The sequence below is a fragment of the Pseudorca crassidens genome, chromosome 20 (assembly GCF_039906515.1).
Source record: "Pseudorca crassidens isolate mPseCra1 chromosome 20, mPseCra1.hap1, whole genome shotgun sequence".
Classification (NCBI taxonomy): domain Eukaryota; kingdom Metazoa; phylum Chordata; class Mammalia; order Artiodactyla; family Delphinidae; genus Pseudorca; species Pseudorca crassidens.
The window spans coordinates 45072447-45100332 of record NC_090315.1 but is presented as its reverse complement, the minus strand read 5'-3'; the positions used below and the strand labels follow the sequence as shown (position 1 = coordinate 45100332).

The 27886-nt window shown below is 41.6% G+C and overlaps 1 protein-coding gene across 1 annotated transcript in view; it reads right to left on the bottom strand.

Annotated features, from left to right (window-relative positions):
• Nucleotides 1-27886, bottom strand: part of TANGO6 (transport and golgi organization 6 homolog) — a 175510-nt gene that overhangs the window by 23690 nt on the left and 123934 nt on the right. Inside the window, exons 16-17 of the mRNA XM_067718428.1 lie at nt 17430-17581; nt 7812-7925 (exon numbers count right to left, since the gene is read on the bottom strand). Coding sequence (XP_067574529.1) covers nt 7812-7925; nt 17430-17581 — 266 coding nt within the window. The remainder of the gene's footprint in view (nt 1-7811; nt 7926-17429; nt 17582-27886) is intronic.

The window sequence follows — 27886 nt, the reverse complement described above, 5'->3', positions numbered from 1 at the left end:
CAGTGCCTGTTTTATGAGAACAGACAGCATTACTACTGTTATTTTGTGGTACCTTATCCACTGTTTCCTAGTGGTAGGCAAAAAAGGGGGAAAACAGTGTTGGAGATCAAATCAATTCCAAACATGTAAGTCCTTTTGGTTTAATATCTACAAAGCTTCTAGGTTCTTATGCATTTTCCCAGTCGAGTTGGTGTCCATCATGAGGAGGAACAAGGTGACGTATGCAATCATGAGATGCTTGCAGAGTTGAAAGGCTGGATTCCATGTAACAGAACCTGCCTTCCAAAATCTGAGATGACCAATGGTGAGGGCCTGGCATGATAAAGTGTAAGGTTCTAAAGTTCCAGCCATGAAAGAAATTGCCTATTCATTTAGATTGAATATAAAATTATCTTTGGTGGGTTTTAAACAATCATTCAAAAACCCACCAAATCTATGGACCAGACAGTAGTAGTGGTTGTGGTGGTGGGAGTGATAATAATAATAACAACACCTCCACTATAATCATCATCGTTGTTGTCTTTTATATTTGAGACACTCCACTCAGAACAGGCTCTTCTCAAGATACAGCAATAATGAACAGATGGAGAAGCATAAGCACAAGACAGAAAGGACTATGGAATGCTAAGGGTCTGTTATGGGTTGGATCATGTCCCCCGCTCCCCCCAAAAATGTATGTTGAGGTCTTAGCCCCCGGTACCTCAGAGTGTGACCTTACCTTATTTGGAAACAGAGTTGTTGTGATGTAACTAGTTAAGATAAGGTCATACTGGAGCAGGGTGGGCCCCTAACCCAATATGACTGGTATCCTTACAAGAAGAAAGCCATGTTTACATGACAGAGACACACAGGGAGAATGCATGTGACCACAAAGGCAGAGATTGGAGTAACACAGCTGCAAGTCAATAAACACTAAGGATTGCCAGCAAACCACTGGAAGCTGGGGAAAGGCAAGGAAGGATTTCCCTACAGGCTTCAGAGGGAGCATGGCCCACCTTGATTTGGGACTTCTGGCCTCCAGAACTATAAGTAAATACTTGTTGTTTTAAGCACCCGATTTGTGGTACTTTGTTACAGCAGCCCTAGGAAACTGATATGGGGGCCTAAGAGGATTTTTTCTTCTAAGATTGAAATGCAGCAACAGCAAGGAGAATGTCTAGGAGTGAGTCAGAGGGAAGTGTCTGTAGGGGAAGAAACATTCATAAACTTATAATATATTTTAAAATCTCTCTATGCCTCTGTCTCTACGGCATCGTAAACAATATCCAAAAAGGCTAAATTCTCATTAAATGCCATTTATCAATACTACCAATGTGTAAACACCCAAGCCTGGGACAGTAGCGGATGACCAACAGAACTGCTGCCCTGGTCAACTGGCCGTAGCCTTATGCTCCCAGGAAGGAGCGATGCTCCTTAATTTCGGTCTGAAATGACTCTCCCAAGCACTTTTTCAAAGTTTACAAGAGGAGTAATTATTACCTGGATCCCAGTCATTTTAATATAAATGTTCTTTTCATTTGCTCCTCACATGGAGCCTTCGATCTGTTAAAAGGAGCAGTGTCTGTGGAACTAGCTCTGGGAAGGAAACTGGGCTCATTTAACTATATCCATAGCACACACACACACAAAAAAACCCCACAACAAATGCTCTCAAAATAACTTTCAGGGGCTTCCCTGGTGGCGCAGTGGTTGGGCGTCTGCCTGCCGATGCAGGGGACATGGGTTCGTGCCCCGGTCCGGGAGGATCCCACATGCCACGAAGTGGCTGGGCCCGTGAGCCATGGCCGCTGGGCTTGCGCGTCCGGAGGCTGTGCTCCCCAACGGGCGAGGCCGCGACGGTGAGAGGCCCGTCTACCGCCAAAAAAAAAAAAAAAAAAAAGGGGGGAAGAAAAAAATAATAACTTTCAGGATAAAACAAAACCAAAGGAAGGAAAGTTTCCATTCAGTCTGTCCCTTCACTTATAACTTGCTGCTTGTGCTGTGTCAGAGATTAAGTGCCACATCCTCCCTCAGGTCCTAGTTCTCAGTCTGGACAGACAAGCACAAGGTAAACCCAGGACGCATGCACTAATCTTTTTGTACGGACCATGTGTAACTGCTGTCATTAAACAAGCATAACATCATACACAAACTATTTTCTTTTTTTTTCTTTTTAGCCACAGTTTGCTTTCTCTCTCACAAAGAAGTAGGAGAGTAACTTCCAACTGCACAAAAGTTAGTGAAACCACTATTCCTAATGTTACTAAGAATAGGCTTCTATCAACAGAATTCAATATTGGACTTGAAAGAAGGAATTAAAAACCATTCCTGGGTGGAGGCCTGGATTTGGCTGTGAACCTGATTCAGCCATCAATTAATAATTAATCCCAAACTCTTCCCCCTGAAGATGCTTCCAGGTTTTGCTTATTTTTGAAGATATGAGATGGTGTTAGGGTTGGCTGTCATCTTGAAGGAATGAATTCTAAAGCCTACTATTTAACTCTCACTAGATAGAGTAGAGAATAGATTATTCTTTTGTCATTTAAAATTAGGGATTAGGCACTCCCCTGGTGGAGCAGTAGTCGGGAATCCGCCTGCCAATGCGGGGGGACACGGGTTCGAGACCTGGTCCGGGAAGATCCCACATGCCGCAGATCAACTTAAGCCTGTGTGCCACGGCTACTGAGCCTGCACTCTAGAGCCTATGAGTCACAACTACTGAGCCCACGTGCCACAACTACTGAAGCCCGGGCGCCTAGAGCTAGTGCTCTGCAACAAGACAGGCCACAGCAATGAGAAGCCCACGCACCGCAACGAAAAGTAGCCCCCACTCAAAGCAACTAGAGAAAGCCTGCATGCAGCAACGAAGACCCAACGCAGCCAAAAGAAAAAAAAATTTTTTTAATTAAAAAAAAAAAAAAAGCAAGGGAGAAAGTTTCAGTATTAAAATGTCACCATACTTAGTCACTACAAAACCTTGTGTGAAGTTCTCCAGTATTTCACAGTTCTTCTAAGAAGTCAACTTTCAGTAAACTATGCAGAGGACTGTAGTAGTAATTACCTAAATAAATCTAGAACTATGGTCAACCCCAAATCACTGATTCTTAAGATAATCATTTTTTTTCCATTGTACATACAGTTGATTCTCATTATTTATGGTAGTTGTGTTCTACAAAGTTGTGTGAACTGAATTAATGGATACTGAACCACTGCTCCTAAGGGAAATACCAGGTTAGGATTCTGAGAGCCTCTGGTCACACCAAATCACTCATTCAAAAATCTTTTTCTTGGGCTTTCCTGGTGGCGCAGTGGTTGAGAGTCCACCTGCCCATGCAGGGGACACGGGTTCGTGTCCCGGTCCGGGAAGATCCCACATGCCGCGGAGCGGCTGGGCCGGTGAGCCATGGCCGCGGAGCCTGTGCTCCGCAACAGGAGAGGCCACAACAGTGAGAGGCCCGCGTACCGCAAAAAAAAAAAAAAAAAAAAAATCTTTTTCTTGAAAATCAAAACTACAGTGAGGTACCACCTCACACCAGTCAGAATGGCCATCATTAAAAAGCCTACAAATAACACATGCCGGAGAGAGTGTGGAGAAAAGAGAACCCTCTTACACTGTTGGTGGGAATGTAAATTGGTGCAGCCACTATGGAAAACCAGTATGGAGGTTCCTCCAAAAACTAAAAATAGAGTTGCCATATGATTCAGCAATCCCACTCCTAGGCATATATCCAGACAAAACTATAATTCAAAAAGATACATGCACCCCTATGTTCATAGCAGCACTATCTACAATAACCAAGATATGGCAACAACCTAAATGTCCATCAACAGATGAATGGATAAAGAAGATATGGGGTATATATACACTGGAATATTACTCTGCCATCAAAAAGAATGAAATAATTCCATTTGCAGCAACATGGATGGATTATCATACTAAGTGAAGTAAAGACAGAAAGAGAAAGGCAAATACCATATGATAGCAATTCTATGTGGAATCTAAAATATGATACAAATCAACATATCTACCAAACAAAAACAGACCCACAGATACAGAGGATAGACTTGTGGTTGCCAACAGGGAGGTGGGGTAGGGGAGGGAAGGAATGGGAGTCTGGGATTCACAGAGGCAAACCATTATATATAGGATGGACAAAAAATAGGATCATACTGTACAGCACAGGGAACTATATTCAACATTCTGTGATAAACCGTAATGGAAAAGAATACACACACACACACACACACACACACACACACACACATGTATGTATATATATACATATATATTTTTTAAAAAAACGGAGTCACTTTGCTGTACAGAAGAAATTAACATTATGAATCAACTATACTTCAGTAAAATTTTTAAAATATATTTTTCTTTTCTTTCTGTTCTCTACACTGGATAATTTCTATTGCTCTACCTGCAAATTCACTTATTCTTTCCTTGGTCATCTCCATTCTGCTTTTAATTCCATTAAATTATTTTTTTAAAAATCTCAGATATTATAGTTTTAGTTCTAGAACTTCAATATGGCTTTTTTTTTTTTTTTTGCGGTACATGGACCTCTCCCGCTGCGGAGCACAGGCTCCGGACGTGCAGGCCCAGCGGCCATGGCTCACGGGCCCAGCCGCTCTGCAGCATGTGGGATCCTCCCAGACCAGGGCACGAACCCGTGTCCCCTGCATCAGCAGGCGGACTCTCAACTACTGCGCCACCAGGGAAGCCCCAATATGGCTTTAAAAAAAAAATTGTTTCTATTTCTTTGCTGAGATTTCCTATCTTTTATTTAACTGCAGGCATATTTTTCTGTTACTTCCTTGAGGATAATTACAGTAGCTGCATTAAATTCCTTGCCTGATAATTCTAACATCAGGATTATCTTGGGGCTGGTCTCAGTTAATTTTCTTTTCTACTGGGAATATGTTCCATTTTCCTCGTGTTTTATATATTGAGTATTTTGGGTTGTATCCTGGACATTATGAATGTTATGTTATGGAGACTGGACCCTGTTCTCCAATTAGTGCATTTTTTTTTCTTTAAAAATCAGGTAATTATCTTGCTTGGTTTACGGGTCAGCCAGAGATGTGGGCACACAGAATTTAGGAATCCTCTCTCTGGATCTTTCCCTTCCAGGATCCCCCCTTTCTCTCCTGTAGCTGTGGTTCCCCCAGATTCAGTCTTCTGGTTCCCCAGCCCCAAAAGACTGTGATTTCTCCACCAGTACCCCTAATGCACTGCACACCTCCCTAGACATAACCTGCCCCTAGGCTGAAAGCCAAGAAAATGGGAACTTACTCTATACAGCACCTCTCCTCTAAACATGGACACTCCATGAGAATCTGCCTGCTTCTGACCACTCTTTAGTGTCCTCGGATAACTACTTACTATATTATGTCCAGAGTTCATAGTTGTTATCTGAACGAGGGCCAGTCTGGTAGGCTGTTGCTCAGTCATTACTGTCCCAGTTATTCATTATTGTCTTTGGAATGAATTTAGGAATATGGATGTTCTAAACATTTACAATTCTTAGAATAAACAAGTCACCTTGCAAAGACTTAACTTGGGAAAAGCTGGATAGTTAGGCACAATTTTCTCATGCAGCCGCCCAGCTCATCTCCTCCACGATGAGGAGGGCTGTTCTTAACTCTGAGGCCAACAGAAGGTACAGACAGGTCTAAACATACCTCCTTCTCCTGGGTGTTCCTCATAAATTCAATTTTCAGCAAAGGTAAGGTAGAGTGAGCTTAAAGGGGGTTCCCTTCTGGCTTCAGGCTATACTTGGGAATCAGTGAATAAACAGATACGATCATAAGGCCAAAACAAGGCTAAGCAGAGAAAATTAGTGTTTCAATAAGAAAGTGAATGCTGTATTTCCCTCCAATGTGGATATTCTGGCTATCTGCAAATGGGAAAGAGGTGAAAGCTACCTCATCAGTTGGGGGTGGTAATGTCTTCCCCTCTCTGATCCCAATCTATCTCCTGATTTTCTGGACCTCTACCTCTTACTGGGCTCTCTGCTTTCTTTTCAAGCTGCCAGAACCACAGTTTCTTGGTTGGCACATCTACGAGCAACAGAGAATTCACTGAAACCTAGGATTATCTTTTGGCACTCCACAGCTTGAGAGATAGTGATTAGAAGGAAAAAAACAAAACGAAACTTCAACAACAAGGTGGCATTTTCATTTCAGCTGTTCCTGGGGGCAAAAGAGAACAGTAAAGAAAATCTTAGATTGAAAGCTTTGTGGTTATCTCTGCTTCTCATTAAAGTGCCCCAATTATAATCACACCTACGATTACAAGATTTAACACACCTGGTCTCAAGGATGCGGCAGGAAGAGGAATCATACCCTCATCCCATCCCGTTTCCTTTTCTTTATTCACTGAGTAAGCACGATTTATAAATTCCAGTGAGTGCAGACTAGAGGTGGTTTGGAGAACAGAGGTTTTTCATTCACATGGCTTTTTCAAAGTGGCAAAAATCTTCCATGGCCTCAAATTATTTTAGTACTGGTGAGACAAGCAGTGTTGCTTTCATTGGCTACACACTGATGTGAGAAACCTGGATAGAGTTTCTTCTATTTCTCCTCTCACTTTACTAACCAGACAGTTTGCTCTGCTACGGACACACAGATACACGCACACACACTCTTACTGAGTAAGGGTGTGTACACTTACAGAGTTTCTAAGATTTATTTTAAGAGTGTTGTAACTCAAATTTTAAAATAAATTTTGAAATAATTTTAGATTTACAGAAAAGTTGCGAAGACAATAGAGAATTCCTGTGTACTCCTCACCCAGTTTCCCCTATTGTTAACAACTTATATAACAATGGTATATTTGTCAAGAGTTGTGTAGATCTTGACAGTGGGTAAAAAACACTGACTCTTTCTTAATTCCATTTTGTACAGCAGATTCTCAACAAGAGCAGTGTGTACCCTAAAACAAGTACCTGAGATATCAAGTTATGATCTCTATGTCCCCCACTCCTATCAAGGTCCTAGATAATTACTAGGGGATAACGCTTGTACAAAAATGGTGTCAGGAACTTGATATGGCAAAATTCTAGCATGAACAAAGCCATGTGTCTGACAAAACACTTTTCTAATGGCTTCAATGACACTTAGTTAAATACTGATGTGCCAGCCACAGACGAGCATTGTGGATGCCAGGAAGTGAATTATTAATGCAAACTCTCTTTATAAAGTCAACTGGGAATGAATTTCCATTAAAATCAAGAAGAAAATTAATTTAGAGGTCACTCATTCTCAGCATACATATGGATATATAAACCTTCTTCCTGGACTATCCACACACTGGGGAGAAATCCAGCCAAACCCACTTGGAGGAGGAATAAAAGTTTAATTTATGCAAAAACTAAAATCTCATGGATTGAACTCACAGCTAGAAAGGAAACATTTGAAATGAGGCCCTTTAGTGATTCTGTATGAACAATGAAATGAGTCAGGAAGACAAATCACTCAAGTTCAGGCTATAGAGGCAGGCTTGGTACAGTCCAGCTAGCTCACCCTGGAACCTGTCCCTCTGAGGAGAATGCTGGGACCCAGAATCTCAACCTGTAAACTTGTGCCCTGGTTTTTCTGCAGTGGTTAGTGCGCAGTCTGCCTAATATGATACAGAGGAAAAAGAGACTCATTGAAGATGCAAACAATACAATCTGCCTGCAAACAATACAATCCCTGCTGACTGATTCATCTGTATGAATTCATCCAGGAAAAAGGTTCAAGGCCTCCCCTGGTGAAAGGAAGACTGATGAACAGATAAAGAACAAACAGGTAGGGAATTTGCAAATGGTAAGAGACTGACTTACCTCAGTAGCTTTCTGGCTGAGTCCCCGAAGCAGCAGCACAATCACATGGACAGCAGCTCTGCGCACCTGAACTTCATGGTCTGTTTTAGCCACAGCAATCAGACAAGTTGTTACCTAGGAGGGTAAGGGAAAAAGAAGTGAATAAAAATCAGGATTGCACAATTACCTAAAACCTTTCAACTGTGTTCCATATTCTACACATTCATCACAAACAATCTGGCTTAGAGTGGTGGGTTGCTTCCTCATTCTCCATGAAGAGGGAGAGATACAGTGGTAGAGATCTTGATTTAGTCTGGCTTTTCTGGAAAGGGGCAAAATCTGGTTTGGAATTCAGGAGGGAGACTAGGGAGTGGGAAGGAATACAGGTATATAATAAAGGTATGGTCAAAGGTGAATATTTCCTCAAAAGTGGGAAGAACTGTTACTTGCCCCACTCTGGGGACATCAAATTGAAGGAAGAAAAAATGGTCTGAAACACAGTGGCTTCTAGGGACGGAGGACCATGGAGATTTAGCTAAGTAGGCTTCAGAGTTCAAGGTCTGGCATGAATATCAACGTGCCAACTGATGAAAGTTTCAGCCCAGGGATAGAGAAATACATAAATATTCAAACTGATCTTCTTGTAGCGTGTGCAGACGTCCTGGTACACTACAATTCTAGTGTACAGCCACGTGAGTTACCAGGGGCCAATTGCTGAGACTCCCTGCCTGGGATTCTTCATTTGTGGAATGGTTCTTTCAGTGCTCATTTACTTTGGAAGACAGCTCTATAACAGAAAGGACTTACAAATTACTTGCAAAACATGGTAATGTTTACTTGCAGATATATAGCTGATAATTATATGTCATAAAATGAGAAAATTTCTATATCCTGTACCAGCCATCCTGCCCCCACCCTGCTCTGGGTAGACACAAAAATATTCTAAAACCTCCATAAAGAGATAACATTAGAAAACAACAAACAGCAACAAACCTTTCTGAGGTATTTGTGCAAGAATGAAAAGGTAAAAACAAAAATTTTGAAAGTGTGACCAATGACAGAAAAAATCTGAAGGTAAGTCTAAATTTCAGTTGGTCTCTCACATACTTTGTTATGTGATTTACTGTGTGAGTGTATATCTTGGCCAACTGTGGAAGGCTTTCTAACCATGATAAGAAAATAGCCAGATTGTGTGCTTGGGAACATGTATAAATACATATTATGTTTAAAGAATCGTTTTTTAAAAGGTTTAAAAAAAGAATCCAGGCACAAATGAGGAAATAGGCTTGTGCAGAAATTTTAACTATGCAGGTTGTATTTTTCACAGCTTTCAAACAGTTGGGCATAGTTCAAAGTGTCTAATTAATCAGTGATGGCAAAGGGATTAGAAGAAGTAGCTTGTTCTTAAATATAATTGCATCTGTGATGCACTGGCATTTAATCAAGTTGTACATCTATTAGGCAAACTTGACGCTTACAAGTGAAGGGAAATCCCAGAAAAGCTCAACTCTTTGGGGGAGGTTTTTCAATAAGATCCAGCAAGCTGCTTCTGCTTTTGACCCTGGAACCCCGACTCGAGGTCATCAGTGGCTTCCATGCCTCTAGCATTAACAGTAGAAGCAATTCAGTCCTAGGAGGAGTCCCTTGGGTGACCTCCAAACAGGCAACAATATAATAGGTACCTCCACTTGCAGGCTTAGTATTTAAGAGGTAAGAGCTGAAATCAGAGAAACAAGTTAGAGCTAGGTTGAGTCCTTCCTGACACATAAAAGATTAGCTTATTCAGTCTGATAACTAAAGTATGAAAGCCAGCCCAGGGCCATGTAATGCTCAGACTCCCCCAAGCCTTTTTCCTGCTTCCCTCTAGGTTTAGTTTTGGGCCCGTGTTTCCACATTTGGTGGGCAAAAGCCTCCGAGCCTGGAATCCCACCGGTGTCCAGCTTTGCCACCTCTGTTCTGCCTCACTATGCTGGTGGGCCATGCCTCTGCCTCAGGGCTCAGTGTAGCACCAGCTCTGACTGTCGGGCATTTATTCCACAATCAGGAGGGGGAGAAGCACCCTGGCTGGAAAAGGGCTTCCCCTGCAAGGCCAGTCCCTGCATGCCAGTGCCGCCCTGCAGGTATGACCGGGAGGAGCTGGCTGTTACAAGCCCTACTGAGATCAGCCGGAATGGCCTCCTGCTCTTAGTGATTTATGCACCAGATTGTACCAAGTCCACCTGCAATCAGCCATCCAGGACAATCAGGAAGAAGCCTGTGAACAGAAGAGTTCTTGGACCTTCCTCAACACCTCTGTCACAGGACCAAATCCCATGAAAGGAACAATGTTCGGTTGTGCAAAATGTTTTTAAAGCATCAGAATTTTAATATGGTCTTGCAGATATCATTGAAAGATAAGAACAGCCTCTGTTCATGTCAAGCTCCCGCAACCAACTTGTAACGTTGCTCTTCTACAAGCCAGTGGGGTAGCCTCCTCATCAAACACCAGAAGCGGGGAGGTCGCATGGCCACTCTCTTCCATCTGTCCAGTCTGAACAAGTCGCCCCCATGGCCAGTCTCTCTCACCTCCAACCCCAAGGACATACTCAACACTGCCTTCCACCCCCGCCTAAAAGCTTTGGCGGACAGATAGATGATGTAAGGTCTTTACTAATGTATGAATTGGAAGTCTTCCTAAAGGGCAGAAACCCATTCCATGGGATCTTCATGTTACCTGCCCTAAGGGTCAATGTACCTATTCTAGTAAACCAAACTATGGAAGGATTTTTTTTTAATTGGCTAAATTATGTAAATCATATCCATTTTTGAAAGCCATGCAGAGACAAAAATGACGACTGCTTTGGAAACGCTAAAGGTCAGTTTAAGCAATTTCACACTTGATAGGGGCCAACAGAAATACAGAAAACATCACTCCCTGAACAGCTGGCACACACGAAGCATAATCAGAAATATAAATAAAGATAAAACAGATGGCAAGAGTACCAAAAACCAACTTTGGAAAATTCCAGAAGAGAGGTAGCAGAATTGAGGTATCAAGAAAGCATGATTTCAACTTTCCAGCTGCACCTTCATCCCTTTCCCTAAAATCTCCTGCTAAAATTCAGTCTGCTAACTTGTTCGAAACTAGACCATCTGTCCTTCTATTTTGTAAACTAAGAAAAACTTTACCAGCAAAGGCAGGGTGGCCTCTAATTCCCGCATGCTTTGCTTTACCTGACATGGGGGACTTCCCTGGTGGTCTAGTGGTTAGGACTTTGCCTTCCAATGCAGGGGGTGCAGGTTCGATCCCTGGTCTGGGAGCTAGGATCCCACATGCCTCAGGGCCAAAAAACCAAAACATAAAATGAAGCAATATTGTAACAAATTCTATAAAGACTTAAAAAAAAAAACCTGACGTGGAACAGAACCGTGGTGGCTCCGTTGCTTCCTTGAGGTTTCCCAGGACATCTACCCGAGCCCTCATCTCAGTGCATGAGCTGTCACTTAGGAAACCGCGCTGATTGTGGCAAATCTGGTAATCAATTCAGATCATTTAGTGGATCAGAGGTGATAGCTTTGCATCAGACCCCAAAGCTTGGGTTCGTGGAATTCTGGGCACTACCTTACAAGTGGCTTGCTCCGGCACTTGTCAGCTGGGGCGTACCTTATTTGCTGTACCGGGGATGGGCCTCTCGCTGTGGTTCCCTTAAATCATATTTACTTTTCATGGAGAATGATAAAGATGAAAGAGCCTATCAAGATTTGGTTTTAAGCAATACAGTTCTTGACAAGAACAAGGAAAAATCGGAGAGCAATAATAATGCTCTCCAAACAGATTAAATCTTGACATCAACAGAGAGGAAAAACCTGAATTCCCAGTACAGAGACTGTGGAAGGGTTGGTCCTATCCCTTACGTTCCTTCCCTACCAGCAAGCACTGTCACGCAACAGACAGGGCCCAAGTCTGGACCACGCAACAGGGAGGACAGCTTTCTTCAGATGCCCAAGAACCACAGGTATGACTCCCTGATCAGATCACATCAGAAGAGCCTATGGTGGTTGGTTTGTTCAATTTTACATCAAAAAAGTTACACTTCCCCTCTTTCTCTGCCTGGCTAACACTTGATCAATGTGACTTTCTTGCTGTCAGGTAAACCCTGACAGTTTACCTGAGGGTTCCAGCTCCGTGTTCCCTCAGCACCTTGGGCTTGTCCTAGGAGATCACTCTAGTCCACTGTTTATTTATCCCTCTGTGTTTCACACTCTACTGAGATTTCCTTGGGGGAAGAGATTGGGTCCTTTGTCTGTGTCCTCTAACATACCTGGCACATGACACACGAAGAAGAATTCCTTCAGTTTGCAGCCAAAGACAAGTTTCCCCAGAGTTAAGGCTCCTTCTCCACCAGTACACACTGGGGCCAAGCATTTCTGAGACTACAAGAAACTTCAAGAGTTTTCATGAGACACTGAAAGAACTGTAGTAGAAGACACAATGATCTTTCAAAATAAGTTAGAGCATTTCATTCCTCTGCTTTGGCTTCCCATCTCACTCCCAGGAAAAGCCGAAGCCCAGAATGCTCTCTCCCCATGTACCTGCCTGGGTCAGCTCCTGCTCCCTGCATGGCTCTGCTTAAGTCACTGATCAGTGAAGCTTCTCCTGTCCATCCAAGTTCACATACAACAGCAAACTCCCTCCATGTCCCTTGCCTTACTAGATTCATCTCCTTCGCACTTACTCCATCTGGCACAGTATATATTTGTTTACACACTTGCTTGTTTGTTACCTAACTCTCCTCTCTAGCATGTCAGCTCCACAAGGACAGGAACTTCACTGTGTTCAGAGCTGGATCCCCCTCACCTAGCATAAGGCTTGGCTGTAGTCTCATAACTGGCACAGAGTAAGTGCTCAGTAAGTATTTGTCAAATGAAAAACAAATGAATGAAGCATTACTTAAAAGCCAGGCCAAATCTCCCACTTTTTCAATGAGAATGGACAAGAGTGGTCTGACTACAGGAGGACTCAATGGCTGAAATACTAAGACTGTCAGGTGTCCAATCATGTTCAAACTTGCAGTCCACCCAAGGCAGCTGGATGGCACTGATGACATGGCAAGTGTTGGATGCTACATAAAAAGGAACATCTAAAAAGAAGAGACAGAAATTATGTGGGATGGAAACACCTGGTTTTTGAAATCAGTGGGAATATATTGTCTTCTGAAGTTTCACTGCCAAAAGCAAGTGCTATTAAAACAGAGCTACATGACCCTTCCTGTCAGTAGCTTTTCTTACATGGCAACTCCCTCCTTTTTCAAGGGCACAAAAGTAATCTTATAAATGAATTGAAACATTTATTGAGAGACAATATAGAGGAGTGGTTAAGAGCACAGATACAGGAACCAACTGCTTGCATTCAAATCCCAACTTTGCCACTTCCAATCATCATGAACTTGGCAACTGATTTAATTTCTCTGTGCCTCAGTTTCCTCTTTGAGGATTGGATCAGCTGACTTACATAAGGCACTAAGAAGAGTGTTAAGTGCTTGCTATGGTTACTATTTTTTTTTGGCCGCATCACGCAGCATGCAGGATCTTAGTTCCCTGACTAGGGATTGAACCCATGCCCCCTGCAGTGGAAGCGCAGAGTGGACCGCTAGGGAAGTCCCAATTACTATTTTTAAAACATGTAGGAACTTGTCTTCCCAAGTAAGCCTTATCTTCCTCTTCCTTCAATATTAATCAGTAAACACTTACTGAGTACCTACTATATGCCAAATGCTGTGTTTGGCGCTAGGCGGTATACAAAGGTAAATAAAGACTGGTTCTGTCCTTGTTGTGCTCACAATTATTAATGATAATAAACACTCCTGGGATTGATGTTACAGTGTCCAGGTCTCTAGAAGTGGGGCAGGGTCACTGGACAAGGGGTTTGCCTGACAGGTGCCCCCAGGGCAGCAGCTCCTCACATTCAATTCTAAGGTTGAAACAAAAGGAAGGATTCTCTCTTTGTGTTAGCACCCATGGTAAGCAAACAGTCTACTACCTATTCATACTTCATTTCTGAGGGCTTAATAAGCAATGCTCAATTCTCGCTGTGAGCCAGAAGGTTGTAAAGCTAACAAGGCCCTTCATCATGTAGCCTCTGCCTGGTCTCTTGTTTCAGACCTGCTACCAGCTAACTGCTCGTCCCACCCCTTCACTCTAACCTTTTGGATCTTCCTATAGTTCTTCAAACATGTCAGGCTGTCCCACACCACAGTGCCTTTGCACAAGCTGCTCCCTCTGCTGAAATGCTCGCCTCTGCTTTTTTGGGCTACCTAATTTCTACCTGTTCTCCAGATTCAGCTCTAAGAGTCTCTTCCTCCAGCACGTCTTTGATAACACCCAAACCTGACTGAGGGGCTCCTAAAATGTGCTCCCATAGCACCTAGCACAATTAACTGGACTGTAACTGTAATCATTGCTGTTTGTATCTTCCACAGGTTGCCCATGCCCAGAAGACAAGGTAGTATCTTTTGGGTTTTGTATTCCTGGCCTGTAACAAAGGGGCCTGGAACACTGCAGGTGTTTGGTAAATGTACAACTGAGGACATTTGAAGGACACTGGTTACCTCTGTTCTCATCTCCTTGCTGTCCATCCTCATCACTGTCATTGTCAGCTCCCTTCAAATGACCAAAATGCTCCTTAAAGAAAAATCTTAATACAGAAAAGTGAAATTTCTTCACTCAAAAATCACCTTCTCAATGGGGCTTACCTTGACTACCCCATTTAGACTGCAACCTCCCCTCCACCTAATGCTATAATCCTGGTCACCCTTACTTGCTCTACTTTTTCTTATTTTCCACAGAACTTATCATTGTCTACCATACTATATATTTTAATATGTATATCATTTACTGTCTGTCTCCTCTCCCTAGAACGTAAGCTCCATGCCGATGGGAATCACTGTCCATTTTGAAGAATGATATGTTGTAGGTGTCCAGAATGCTGCTTGGCATGTAGTAGGCTCTCAGTAACAATTGCTGAATAAATCACTGTATTACTCATATACATTATCCCTACATCCTTGTAACAATCCTGCATTATAGATATTTTAATCCCATTTTCTAGGTCAGGAAACCAAGCCCAGAGTCTAGGTCATCTGACCAAGTGAACACAGGTAAGTGGGTGGTGGGACAGGGCCTCATTTATTCCCATCCCCAAGTATGCTTGGAAATTTGGTTCTCTTTCAATAGGTCGGGTGGTCTCCAGAAAGATGATACTTCTTAAATGTTACAAAACCTGCTTTAGCTCAATCTTTCTAATTAACCAAACCAAGAAATTTTCCCAACACTTTCAACAGGAAATCATATGCCACCAGCATGCAACAGTCTCCTTAAGAGAGAGAAAGGAAAGAAGACCTAGGAACTCAAACAGAAATACGGTCTCAGTTTTTGGGTTCAGAGAAGATCATGATGTCAGGCACAGTTTGAGTTCATTGGCTTTAGAAAATGTATGGGATACTGTCAAATCTGAGCTGACTCACTTGGAGATCTGGGGGAAATTTTTATTCAGCTCATGGCCATGTTTAAAAAAACTGGGGGATGCTTACTCAACTTTGTGAGTACACTAAAAACCACTGAATTATACCCTTTAAGTGGGTGAATTGTATAGTATGTGAATTCTATCTCTGTTATTAAGAATAATAATATTTGGGTTTGGTTCAGATCATGGTCCACGAGCTTGTTTCAGTTCATGGCTTATGGTTCACTTTGGGTTGAGTCATGTGAACAGATCAAATAAACAGAGGAAAACAAACGTGGGAACCATTTCAAAATTTGACCCAGATTATTTATAACAGACTGAAATCTTTAGCTGCTATAACCAAATAGACCTGCAAAGTCCTTAAGTGTTACAAGTTAATACACTAAAGAATAAGAGATTTGCAAAGTGCCATCCAAAACAAATAAAAATCAGGCGCCCAATGGTTCATGTGTATTAGAGCACTAAAAGGTTTTAAGTTGGTAGTAATCATTGTTTCTAAGTTATTAAAAACAGATACAGAAAGTTGGGCATAGGGCTGTGTCCCTCGAGTTAGAGTTAAAGGAGAGGAGGACTTCCCTCGTGGCACAGTAGTTAAGAATCCGCCTGCCAGTGCAGGGGACACGGGTTTGAGCCCTGGTCCAGGAAGATCCCACATGCCGCGGAGCAACTAAGCTCGAGTGCCATGATTACTAAGCCTGTGCTCCAGAGCCCACAAGTCACAACTACTGAAGCCCACGCACCTAGAGCCCATGCTCCACAACAAGAGAAGCCACCACAGTGAGAAGCCCGCGCACTGCAACGAAGAGTAGCCCCCGCCGGCCACAACTAGAGAAAGCCTGCACGCAGCAACGAAGACCCAACACAGACAAAAATAAATAAATAAATAATTTTTTTTTTAAAAAAAAGAGGAAACAACTATGTATAACTTTCCTAAAAGTCCTAAGTTGAAATTTAACGATAAGTAGCCTTTATAATCAATTAAACTAAGCATATAAAGCTCAGGAGTCAGGAAATACCATAAATTCAAGCATATGTATACATCCATGAGCATGTTTCTCTGCTTGATGATAAGACACAATCACCAAACACTGAAGAAAATTCCTTCTCAGTAGATACTTCTTAAGATTTGATGTTCAACATGGTCAGCCCTAGGATACTGAATAATGTGAAAGAAGCCAGTATTACAAAGTTACTAAGTTTTTGATCTTGTAAACTTATGTGCTTATATGAAAAATCTAGTCTCTCATAAATAATAAGGTAATATAAACTGTATTTTATTTATGTATTTATAATTTATAAGCCATCTTCTTCCTTAAAGATTTAAGATGGTGAAGCCCACTGAGTAAAAAGACACCTGGCAACATATTAACTAGTCTTCTTTTGCCCATCATCATCTTTAAATAGCAGAGTGTCTAGTACATAGTATGTACTTGAGACATATGTTCATATATTGATGACTAAGTAAACACAAGGGCAAAGATAAAATTTAAGAGGCTAAAGAAAGATATTCATAGAGGACAACAGTGCAATGTACCTTTCACTAAATCTTAAACTCTAAAACCAGTTTAAATCTTAAACTCTAAACACTAGAGACGTGTCCAGTGCCAACATCTTGTATGGCTATTATTTTGGCTGCTCATTTATCGTTTACCTACTACGTACCAGGCACTGGGTATAAGGCGGTGAACAAAACATGGAACTTAATTAATCTTTTCTGATAAGACCCTGTCTCCCTGAATACAAGGCACCTCCAACCGAAGAGGGCCAATTAAGAGTATGTATTTGCCTGAGAGTTTTCTGTAAACAGAGATGAGACTCACAGATGGCCCAGAAAACTAGGGTAAACTTCTGCTTGCACTTCCTCAAAGCTTCTTCAATTCTGTTATGTTTCCTTGGACTCTTTATAATAAATCCTCTTTTATGGCTTAAAGTAGGTTAAGATGACTTCCTGTCACTTGCAATTAAAAAATTCCTACTAAATCAACTTTCAATATACATATGAGACTAGCGAGGCTGAGGGAGGTTAAATGACTTACCGGATCTAGAAAAAGAACGCAGGTCTCCTAACTCCCAGTGCTGAGCTATATCATAGGTTCAAGTAAAAACAAACTTTAGAGAAAGGAATCAACATGCAGTACCTCGTGAACCACAGAGCCCAGCATGAAGTCCAACCTCTGGCACAGTTCTCCAAGATTGGATAAGCTGCTGGCCCTGTGAGCACTATCTGGATCTCTTGCTCCCCTCAGGAAGGTGTGGATCAAAGGTTCTCGGTACTCTGAGACCATGTCCCCTGTAGAAAAAGGGAAAAAATCATATTACTTCAAAACAAACTTTCAATTTCTTAAAGAAGGAATAACATATCACCATGGCACATTGTATGGTGTTTTTTTGGTTTTTTTGTGTTTTTTTTGTGGTACGCAGGCCTCTCACTGCTGCGGCCTCTCCCGCCACGGAGCACACGCTCCGGACGCGCAGGCCCAGAGGCCATGGCTCACGGGCCCAGCCGCTCCGCGGCATGCGGGATCCTCCCGGACCGGGGCACGAACCCGTGTCCCCTGCATCGGCAGGCGGACTCCCAACCACTGCGCCAGCAGGGAAGCCCTGTATAGTGTTTTATACTTTTCAAAGTACTTACATAACCATTAAAAATCATGCTCTGGAAGAATAATGTTAGGGAAAATATTCATGATGAATTATTTTGTGAAAAAGCAAGTAGAATCCCAATTATAATCTAAAAACCTACATGTGGAAATAAAATATTTGAAGACTTTAAAATTTATGTATATATAAAAGAGAAAAATGTACATATCATAAGTGCAGAGCTTAATAAACTTTCACAAACTCAATGCAACTGTCACAGTCACACAAACAGCAAGTATGGTCCTAGGCTAGAGCCTGGTCATTAGCCCAGTACTCTTCCTACACTATCACCCTACGTACTCAAGCAAATTGAGTGAAAGACAATCAAGGCATTTTGGGTCTTGTCAAAGAGAGATCTATGATTCTTCACTCATTTGGCAGATCTTTACTAAGAGTCCCACTAGATGCTAAGCACGGCTTCTGATGCTTGGGATATATGGTGAACAAAAGAAGCAAAGTCTTGCCCTCTTGGAGTTTCCATTGTAGTGTAAATTATACAGTATGTTAGAAGGTTATAAATGCCATGGCGGGGGGCAGGAGGAGGAAAGCAGCGTGGAAAAAAAAAAAAGAGAAATGAAGATGGTGGCAGACTTCAGTTTTTAAAAAGATGGCCAGGGTTGGCTTCATTGAGATGGTTGAGACATTTAATCAAAGGCTAGAAGGTGAGGCTGTCGTCCATGTGGACATCTGGGGGAGGAGCACAGCAGGAAGAGGGAACAGCTAGTGTAAAAAAAAGCTTGTGGGGGAGCATGACTGTGGAGGAACATCAAGAAAGCCCAAGAGGAGGCTAGAGGGGTGATGGAAGGGGTGGGTGCTGGTGCAGAGCTTATAAGTCTTGGTAGGCCTCTGTAAGGACCTGGACTTTTTCTGAGTAAAATGAGAGGCCTTTGGAGGATTTTGAGCAAAAAGGTGCTAAAAGATGACTCTGGCTGCAGTGCTAAGAACATGCAGTAGTGTATGTGTCTGTATGTGTGTCTGGGGTGGAGCAAGGGTACAAATTAGGAAGCTACTCCAGTAAGCTGTTTGAGAGAGGATGGTGACTTGAACAGTAGAAGGGGTGAGAAAAAGATTCTGCATATATTCTGAAGATTACACCAACTTGATTTCCAGAGGACTCCAATAATGACTTCCAGGATTTTTGCTTTTGTGCCTGGAAGGATGAAGTTACTATCAACTGAGGTGGGAAAGTCTCCAAGTGAAGCAGGCCCGAAGCAGGAGATATGTTGAGGAAGTAGTGGAAGATATATAGAGAGTTCAGAAGAGAAGTCTGGGTTGAAGATATACATTTTGGAATCAATGGAATGTAGATTATATTTAAAACCTTGAAACTAGATGTATAATCAAGGGAGTGAGTTTAGGCAGGGAAAGGAAGAGGACCGAGGACCAAACCTGTACCCTTCCTTCAACATTAAGTCTGGGAAGGGTCTGGGAAGGGAAGAACCAGCAAAGGAGACTGAAAAGGAATAACCAGTCACGTAGGAGAAAAATTAGCATGGTATTCTAGAAATTAAAGGAAGAAAGTGTATCAGAGAGGAAAGAATGGTCTGCATCAAATGCTGCTAATAAGTCAGGTAAAAGAAGACTAAAAATTGACCATTAGATTTAGTAACAATGAGGTCACTGTTGACCCTGACAAGAACAGTTTTGTTTTTTTTTTTAAATAAATTTGTTTATTTTTGGCTGCGTTGGGTCTTTGTTGCTGTGCATGGGCTTTCTCCAGTTGCGGCGAGCAGGGGCTACTCTTCATGGCGGTGTGTGGGCTTCTCATTGCGGTGGCTTCTCTTGTTGCAGAGCACGGGCTCTAGGCACGTGGGCTTCAGTAGTTGTGGCATGTGGGCTCAGTAGCTGTGGCTTGTGGGCTCTACAGCACAGGCTCAGTAGTTGTGGCGCACAGGCTTAGTTGCTCCACGGCATGTGGGATCTTCCCGGACCAGGGCTCGAACCCGTGTCCCCTGCATTGCCAGGTGGATTCTTAACCACTGAGTCACCAGGGAAGCCCGACAAGAACAGTTTTGATGCACTGGCAGGGGTGAGCGCATGATAGAAGTGGGTTTAAAATATAATGTGAGAAAAAGAATTGGAGACAGATCACTTAAGGAGTTTTCTGCACAGCATATCAAAGAAATGGGGTGGTAGCTGTTCAAGGAAGTGGGGCCAAGAAAGGTTTTTGCATTATTTTATTCTTAAAGAGAGGAGAAACAGCACGCCAAGGCACTTAGAATTGACTTTTTTTTTTTTTTAATGGAAACAACTTCTTCCTCCACAGATGGGCTGAGAACTAAAACTGCTTTGACTTGATCTTGGCTCTGAGGCCCTAGTTCCAGAACCCAAGTATAACACTCCACTTCCAGCCTTTCTGCAGCCCTAAGGTAACATGATATCTAAATGGTGACAAAATGGTTTCTGAAGCATATGTTTAAAGTCACCAAAATGATAACTTACATAGAAAAGTCACCAACCTGCCCTGTCAGGCCCAGTTAAAATGCCTCAAATGCCACTTCCTTTGTGAAAACCTCCCTTAATATTCTCAGTCAGCCTTAATTAGTCCTCCTTGGAAGTCCCACGGTACTTTGTACTTAAATCACACTTGTTACTAATGCCTTGATTCCTAGATGTTTTCAGCCTATATCTATTTCTCCCATTAGACTATAAATTCCTTGAGGGTAAAACTTTGCTTCATCTCTGTTCCTATTGGTTCTTAGTAATCTTTGCACATACTAGGTACTCAACAAATATCAATGTTGAACTGAATTCACTCATTTATTCAATAAAATGTAATTATGCACCGGTATCATGCTAATGTTCTAGGGATACAAAAATTGATAAAACATAATCTTTACCCTTTAAGCAGCCCAAAGTTTAGGGGGTGGGTATAAACAGATAAGTACCAACAATTACAGTACTGTGCAGTTAATGCCATCACAGAGTCAAGCAGAGGTTGCTTAGCATAATTTCACTAATCTTAGTCACTTGGAAGGGGGAGGAGGAGGAAGTTTATTTTTTGTTTTCCCTCAAAGTCAGGAACACAATGTACTTTCCTTACAATACAAGAAAAAGATGAGGACTAATTTCTCTAAAATGCTCTCAGTTCCTAACACAATACATGCAGTCACAAGACTCACCTCCTGCTCAGTTAATATCAACATATATTGCAGAAATTGAATCAATGAATGACTTAGCCATAGCCTATTTTCAGAATAGAAAAGAGGGGACTTTGTGCCTACTAGTATTTGCATTTCTGAATATCAGTCCTAGTGAAGGCAGTCACATGTATACACAACAAAATCTGCATAAAGGCTTCTCTGCAGAACTGTAATAGTAAAAAATGAGAAGATATAAATTAAATATTAATTAATGTGGAAGTGGTTAAATAACCATACATATTATGGAATACTATATGGTCATTAAAAGGAACAAGATAGAATTAACTGCAACAATATAGAAAGGTTCCCCTGGGACTTCCCTGGCAATCTAGTGGTTAATACTCTGTGCTTCTACTGCAGGGGGCATGGGTTCGATCCCTGGTCGGGGAACTAAGATCCCACCTGCCATGTGGCCAAAAAGAAGCTATTAAAGAAAATTTAATATTCCTTAAGGAAATATTTAATTTCCTTAAGACACTGTTAAGTGAAACTAATAGAACCAGTATCATTCCATTTATGCATGTAAAAATGCACACACATAACTTCTCTCAATATTAAACAAACCACACTTACAGATTTAAATATGTATATTAAATATACAAATGCATAGAAAAAAGAGAAAAAGGATTTACTACAATAGAAAGGTTAAATAACTTGTCCAAAGGGTAAATACAACCAAGATCAAACTTAGGTAGTCTGACACTTAACTCCTATGATACAATGCATTTAAGATACTTCCAACTAAGAGGAAAACATATCTTTCTACATTTTTTTTTTTTTTTTTTTTTTTTTGCTGTAGGCGGGTCTCCCACGGCCGTGGCCTCTCCCGTCGCGGAGCACAGGCCCCGGACGCGCAGGCCCAGTGGCCATGGCTCACAGGCCCAACCGCTCTGCGGCACGTGGAATCCTCCCGGACCGGGGCATGAACGCGCGCCCCCCACATCGGCAGGCGGACTCCCAACCACTGCGCCACCAGGGAAGCCCTCTTTCTACTTTTGTTATAGTACTTTCCCTTTTTGGAGCTAGAAACGGGCTTGCTTCTTCTGCAGTGTGAGATGTGCATCCAGAGTTAAGAGCTCTGTGTTCTAATTTTGGCCCTGCTGCCAACTAGCGGTGTGACTCAGGGCAATTCCCTTCACCTCCCTGGACCAACTGGAGATGAGTCAATTAGATGAGATGGTCTCTCTGGCCCCTTCCAGTTGGAAGTCTATGAGGTGATGAGTCACCTTTGGCTTAGCCATCAGGGGAATGAGATTCAGGAGACTTAGAAAGGAAGAAAAGGCACATATTCATGAGCACTGGAGTGGGAGGCTGCTGTGGTTAAAGGAATGAAGGTCCTTGATGGGAAGGAAGTCACTGAGAAATGAAGGAAGTCTGGAAATCCATAAGGAGGGGAAATTGCAGTTTGAAAAGGTAAGAGCAGATGACAAACTAGTTAATATTTACTAATGTAGGGATTTAAAGTTAAAAGTAAGTGGTAAACTAACACAACATTGAAATTAACTATATTTCAATTAAAAATGGATTAAAAAAATAAGTGGTAAAGAAAAGACACTATGTGCCAGGTACTGTGCTAGGCACTATGGACCATAAACAAGAAAGAAAGAGTCCCTCCCCTCATGGCATTCAAAGCCTACTGGGGAAGAGGAAAAAAACTGACCAAGCAATAACAATGGAGTGAGTTGTGCCCAAAATGGTGACAGAGAAAGATACTTTTATGAGTAATTTTTTGATCTGGTACCAATTTCCATTAACAACAGCTCCAGTATTCTTTTTCATCCAGACTCAAAAGCCTGGTGTTCTTTTTTGACTTCTCCCAGTTACCCTTCAGTCAATCAGTCAGTTCATTTATTATTCTTCAATCCTCATTTACTTCCCTATGGGATTTGAGGCAACTTACAATAAAAAATATTGAAACTGAATTGAATACTTTTTAGAAGTTCTATAGTAATTGAAGAAGTACACATATCCCAAGCTAAGAATGGTTATTGCAAATGAACCTCAAATTTAGTTTAGCAATTCTGGTAGCTGAGGCAAAAAAGGAAACAGAAAATATAGTTCCCATTACTCAATAAAAGAAAGAACATAGATTCGTTAGGAGACAAAAACTTCAGGAAGAATACGAAGAGGTATCTCATTCATTCAGCAAATCTTAATTGAGTGCCTACAATATTCCAAGTTCGTTCTCATTACTGGAGATAATATAGCATGAACAAGAAAGCAAAGTTCCCATCTTTATGAAGCCTACTTCTAGTGGAGGAGAAAGACAATAAATAGTAAATAAACTTTCCAGCAGCAATAAGAGCTATGAAGAAAGATAAGGAGCGGGGAGCAGTTAAGAGTCAGGGGTGAGGGCTCAGGGAAAAGCTGTCAGAAAAGAGCTGAAGGAACAAGTCATGTGAAGACCTGGGGGAAAAGGGAAGAGCAGACTGGACAACAGAATTTTTATATTCAATGTGGAAATCATATGGCTGTTTCTTACACTGACCTACCATAAAAGTCAAGGGCATACCATTACATTAACAAAACCAAATTTTAACATTCCATTTGTATAAATTCCTGCCCTGCCAGAGCTTCATTACAACTTTCCAAATGAGCATCCATTTAACTGCATGCTCCACCAACCCCACTCCCAAGCGTACCTAAGAGGAGCCAGTGGAGACTTGGATCTCAAGAGCCCTGTACTGTACCCAGTCAGCTGGTTCTGGGCCCACTTACTACCTTGTTTTCCAGGTATTGGACTGGACGAGCTGGGACACTCCCTGCATCCAGTCTGCATGCATTTCTCAAAGTGCCCTGCTGTCATGTTCTCTGCAACCTGACCTCTCTTAGACCTCACATACACAGTCAAGATTTGCCACACCCTTGCTCAAACCTGGTCTTCTTCGGGGATTTACAGCTCTGCCCCCATTTCCTGGAGGCTCTGCTAGCCTCTGACTGTCCTCCTCCCTAGCTCTTGTCATGCTGTGTGGCTGGTTTCTTAAGACTGTACTGGATCCTAGTCTCCAGGCTGGGGGTCAGCCCTGACCAGGTTTCTATGCAGAACAAAATGAATGCATATGATCAGAGAATACAGCTTCAAGGGCTGCAATAATAGAATTTAAAGATCCTACAAAAAGGGTTCTTAATTTGAGCTTTAGGGACCCCTACATGTCAAAATTTGTTGTGTACACCTCACTGGCATTTTCCCATTCTTCCTTGTAAACAGTACTCTAATTCTGTTCAAATATCCACCTTCCCCCCTGCCCAACTATCACTTATGTGATTCAGGCTAAGGTCTTTGTTGCTTTAAATGAATCATGGTGGACATATCCCCTTGCCTTAACTGCTTTGGGCATGTGACCCAGTCTGAACAATGAGATGTGAAGGAAAATCTGTTGGAAGACCCTAAGAAAATATTTTGCCTCTGGTTATGATAAGAATATGACACCTCAAAAAAAAAAAAAAGAATATGACACCTCAGAGCTGCTGCAGCCAAATGAAACTATGAGGAACCAGGGGATGAGACCAATAAAGCTGAGACTGGCAGAGTAGAAAGATGAAAAGATTTTGGATCTTGAATGATGTCATGGAGGCAAAGGATTAACCAGTTCAGAACTTTCTGTCATATGCAATGATTCATTCCTTATTGTTTAAGCCAACTGAGTTGGGAATTTCTGTTACCTGCAGCCAAAAGCATTCTGATATGACATATGAAAATTTAACGCTATAGAGTACTTCTATGTCAGTTCTATGTTTATCAATACAAAGCCAGAGAGACTTCCCTGGTGGCACAATGGTTAAGATTCTGCGCTCTCAACCCAGGGGACCTGGGTTCGATCCCTGCTCAGGGAACTAGATCCCACACGCATGCCGCAACTAAGAGTTCGCATGCCACAACTAAGGAGCCCGTGTGCTGCAACTAAGGAGCTGGCGAGCCACAACTAAGGAGCCTGCCTGCCTCAACTAAGACCCAGTGCAACCAAATAAATAAATAAATATAATAATTTAAAAATAATACAAAGCCAGAAAAGTTAGATTTGCCAAGACAAACTTAAAGCAGTATATGTTTTTAAAAGGATTCAAAAGTCAATTTTATAACATATAAAAGAAAAAATTAAACCCAATAATTTTCTTTCTTCTAATTATAATTTTAATTGGGACAACAGTCTAGTATACGGCATGACTCAAAATATCAGTGTGTGTAATACATATACATACTTTGCCAAAGAGCAGAGTCATCTTTATACATCTGCCAACCTATTAAATAAAGAAAGGTGAGTAACTATTTACAGTAGGAGTTCATGTGAAGGGGTTATATGCTGAGTATATTTCACAACTACTGACTAACTAGTTCATTATAAACTAAAAACTCAGGCTTTGGGACACCCACTGCTATTCCTTAGTTTCTGATTAAGCAACAAAATCTCAATTATATCATCCAGGAGGGGTTTTGGTTAATATATATATATATTTTGGCTTTTGCCTTTTTGTGTTTTTCTTTATCCAGATGAGAAGTTTGTATTGCTTCAGTTGAAACTTATTTGAACCATAAGGTTCCAAGATTCTAATTCACCTTTTGTCAGAAAAGGTGGCATACACTTGCCCCCTGACAAGGGCAAATATTCATTACCATCCTGTTGCCTCCTTAAAAGTATCCACATTATATGGCTTTTACAAAAAGTGGTATTGATTTCTGAACTCCCTCACCCCCATTTTCAGAAAGTATTCACAGTAGACTACAATATTTAGACTAAGAGATACCCATGGAACTGAAGTTGGAGAGACTGCCATCTTTTCCTCAGGCGTTCAGAAACAGCTTCAGGGAAATGAACACAGTAAACCCAAGACTACTTTTAGAAACTTACTCAAGTTGATTCTAGTCAGTAGGGTTTATCCTAGTTCAGCTCTAATTGCTTTTCCTTTGTGCAATGACAATGACAACACCTGGCTATTTGCATCTCCATATTCTTCTCAGGAAGTCAGCAATAATCAACACTTATTGAGAAGCAAACAGCAGTGTGTTCAAGGAAACAAATGAAGGATCTAGATTTGTTTGAACAAACTTGATAAAAAAAACGCGTTGCTTTGGAAGGTAAAAAATCAAGTGCATAGTGAAAAGAGAGCTGGAAAAATTTTAACCTGCCTGTGACTTGTTTGTATCAATTATCGTATATATGAAAAGATTTCTTCAACAAATTAGGACTTGGAAGATTTTTTTTTAGTCAGGCTTTGCAATGGTACTTTGAAATCTACATTGATAGATTCATTTATGCCTATCAGATCCCACCTTCCGTCATAAACGATCTGAGATGACCTGAAACAAGAGACACTTACATAGTGAAAGAGCGCTATCACAGTAAACTACTGGAGTCAGGGGACCTGCTGATTTCAAGGGCTTGACTACTCTTCTAGTTCAGTGAAACAGGTCATAAAAGTGAAATCGAGAAAAATCAAGTGAGAAAGAAAATTCCACTGTTGGCCAAATCTTTACACCATCCTTTCAAAACTCCGTAATTAATGTCTGCAGAGCCCTCTATTCCTTCTTTCCTTCTTCTCTTCCCTTCTTTCTCTCTTTCTACACCCCCTCCTTTTTTTTGAGACATAGAAGGGAACACTGATAAAAAATCATTCTTAACTACTCTCTTCTATCTACCAACAGGAAATAACTAAGAAATATCCTATCCTGCTGGTTAAGGTGCTGCTGGGTAAAGGCAATTATATTTTCCAAAGACTGAATGATCACTTACAGCCAGCACTCCTCTGTAATCAGAAGTTAACATACATTCTGAGTAATGTTTTAGACCAATGTTTCTTAAACACAAACATGGGCACTGAAATTGCGCAGTGCAACTTGATTATAATGTGGATCCAGGTGATTCAGAATTATCATTGAAATGAAAACACAACATTTAAAAAATTCTTTTTTTTTTTTTTTTTTTTTTTGCAGTACGCAGGCCTCTCCCTGCTGAGGCCTCTCCCGTTGCGGAGCACAGGCTCCGGACGCACAGGCTCAGCAGCCATGGCTCACGGGCCCAGCCGCTCCGCGGCACGTGGGATCTTCCCGGACTGGGGCACGAACCCGTGTCCCCTGCATCGGCAGGCGGACTCTCAACCACTGCGCCACCAGGGAAGCCCTAAAAAATTCTTTTAAAGAATTCACAGACCCCTGAATTATATCAGAATTTAATCTCCAGACTCCAGCTCTTCCATCTAGCTAATTCAATAAAAACATTAAAACATTTAACATGCACTACAATGTGCAAGGGACTCTAACAGGCACTAGAGATTTAGAGGTGAAGGAAATTTTGCATATGTATGTCCAGCTGATCCAGTACAGCTGATAATTTGAAAAGACTGATAATGCTTATTTGAGCAAGGGAATGGCTTAACTAGAGATACATTTTTGAGTTTGGTGAATCTGAATTTATACGTGTGTTCAGAAAGGACAAAAGTCTTTGTTCTATGATGTAGAATGAGGTTTGCATCGTAATAATTAATCTCCAGCTGGATCACTTCTACTGCAATGCCTTCAGGACACTCTTACACTCTGTTAACTGGTTGCAAAGTCACAGTCAGCCAAAGGATATGATAATCTTTTACAGATCAACTTTTTTTCCAAATGAATAATGATTCAAATAGTATGGTGCTTTCTCTACACAATAAGGGTAGTAAATAAAATGTTAAGCCGCATGGAATGATTGAAAATTTCTACATTCTTTAGCAAGAGAAAGTCTTTTTCTGTGATAGTCACAGAGGAATCAGGTCATTGATAGCACAGTCATTGTAGGGTGTGGCCTCACCAGCTCAGAAGTGCTGATGCCTACTTCACT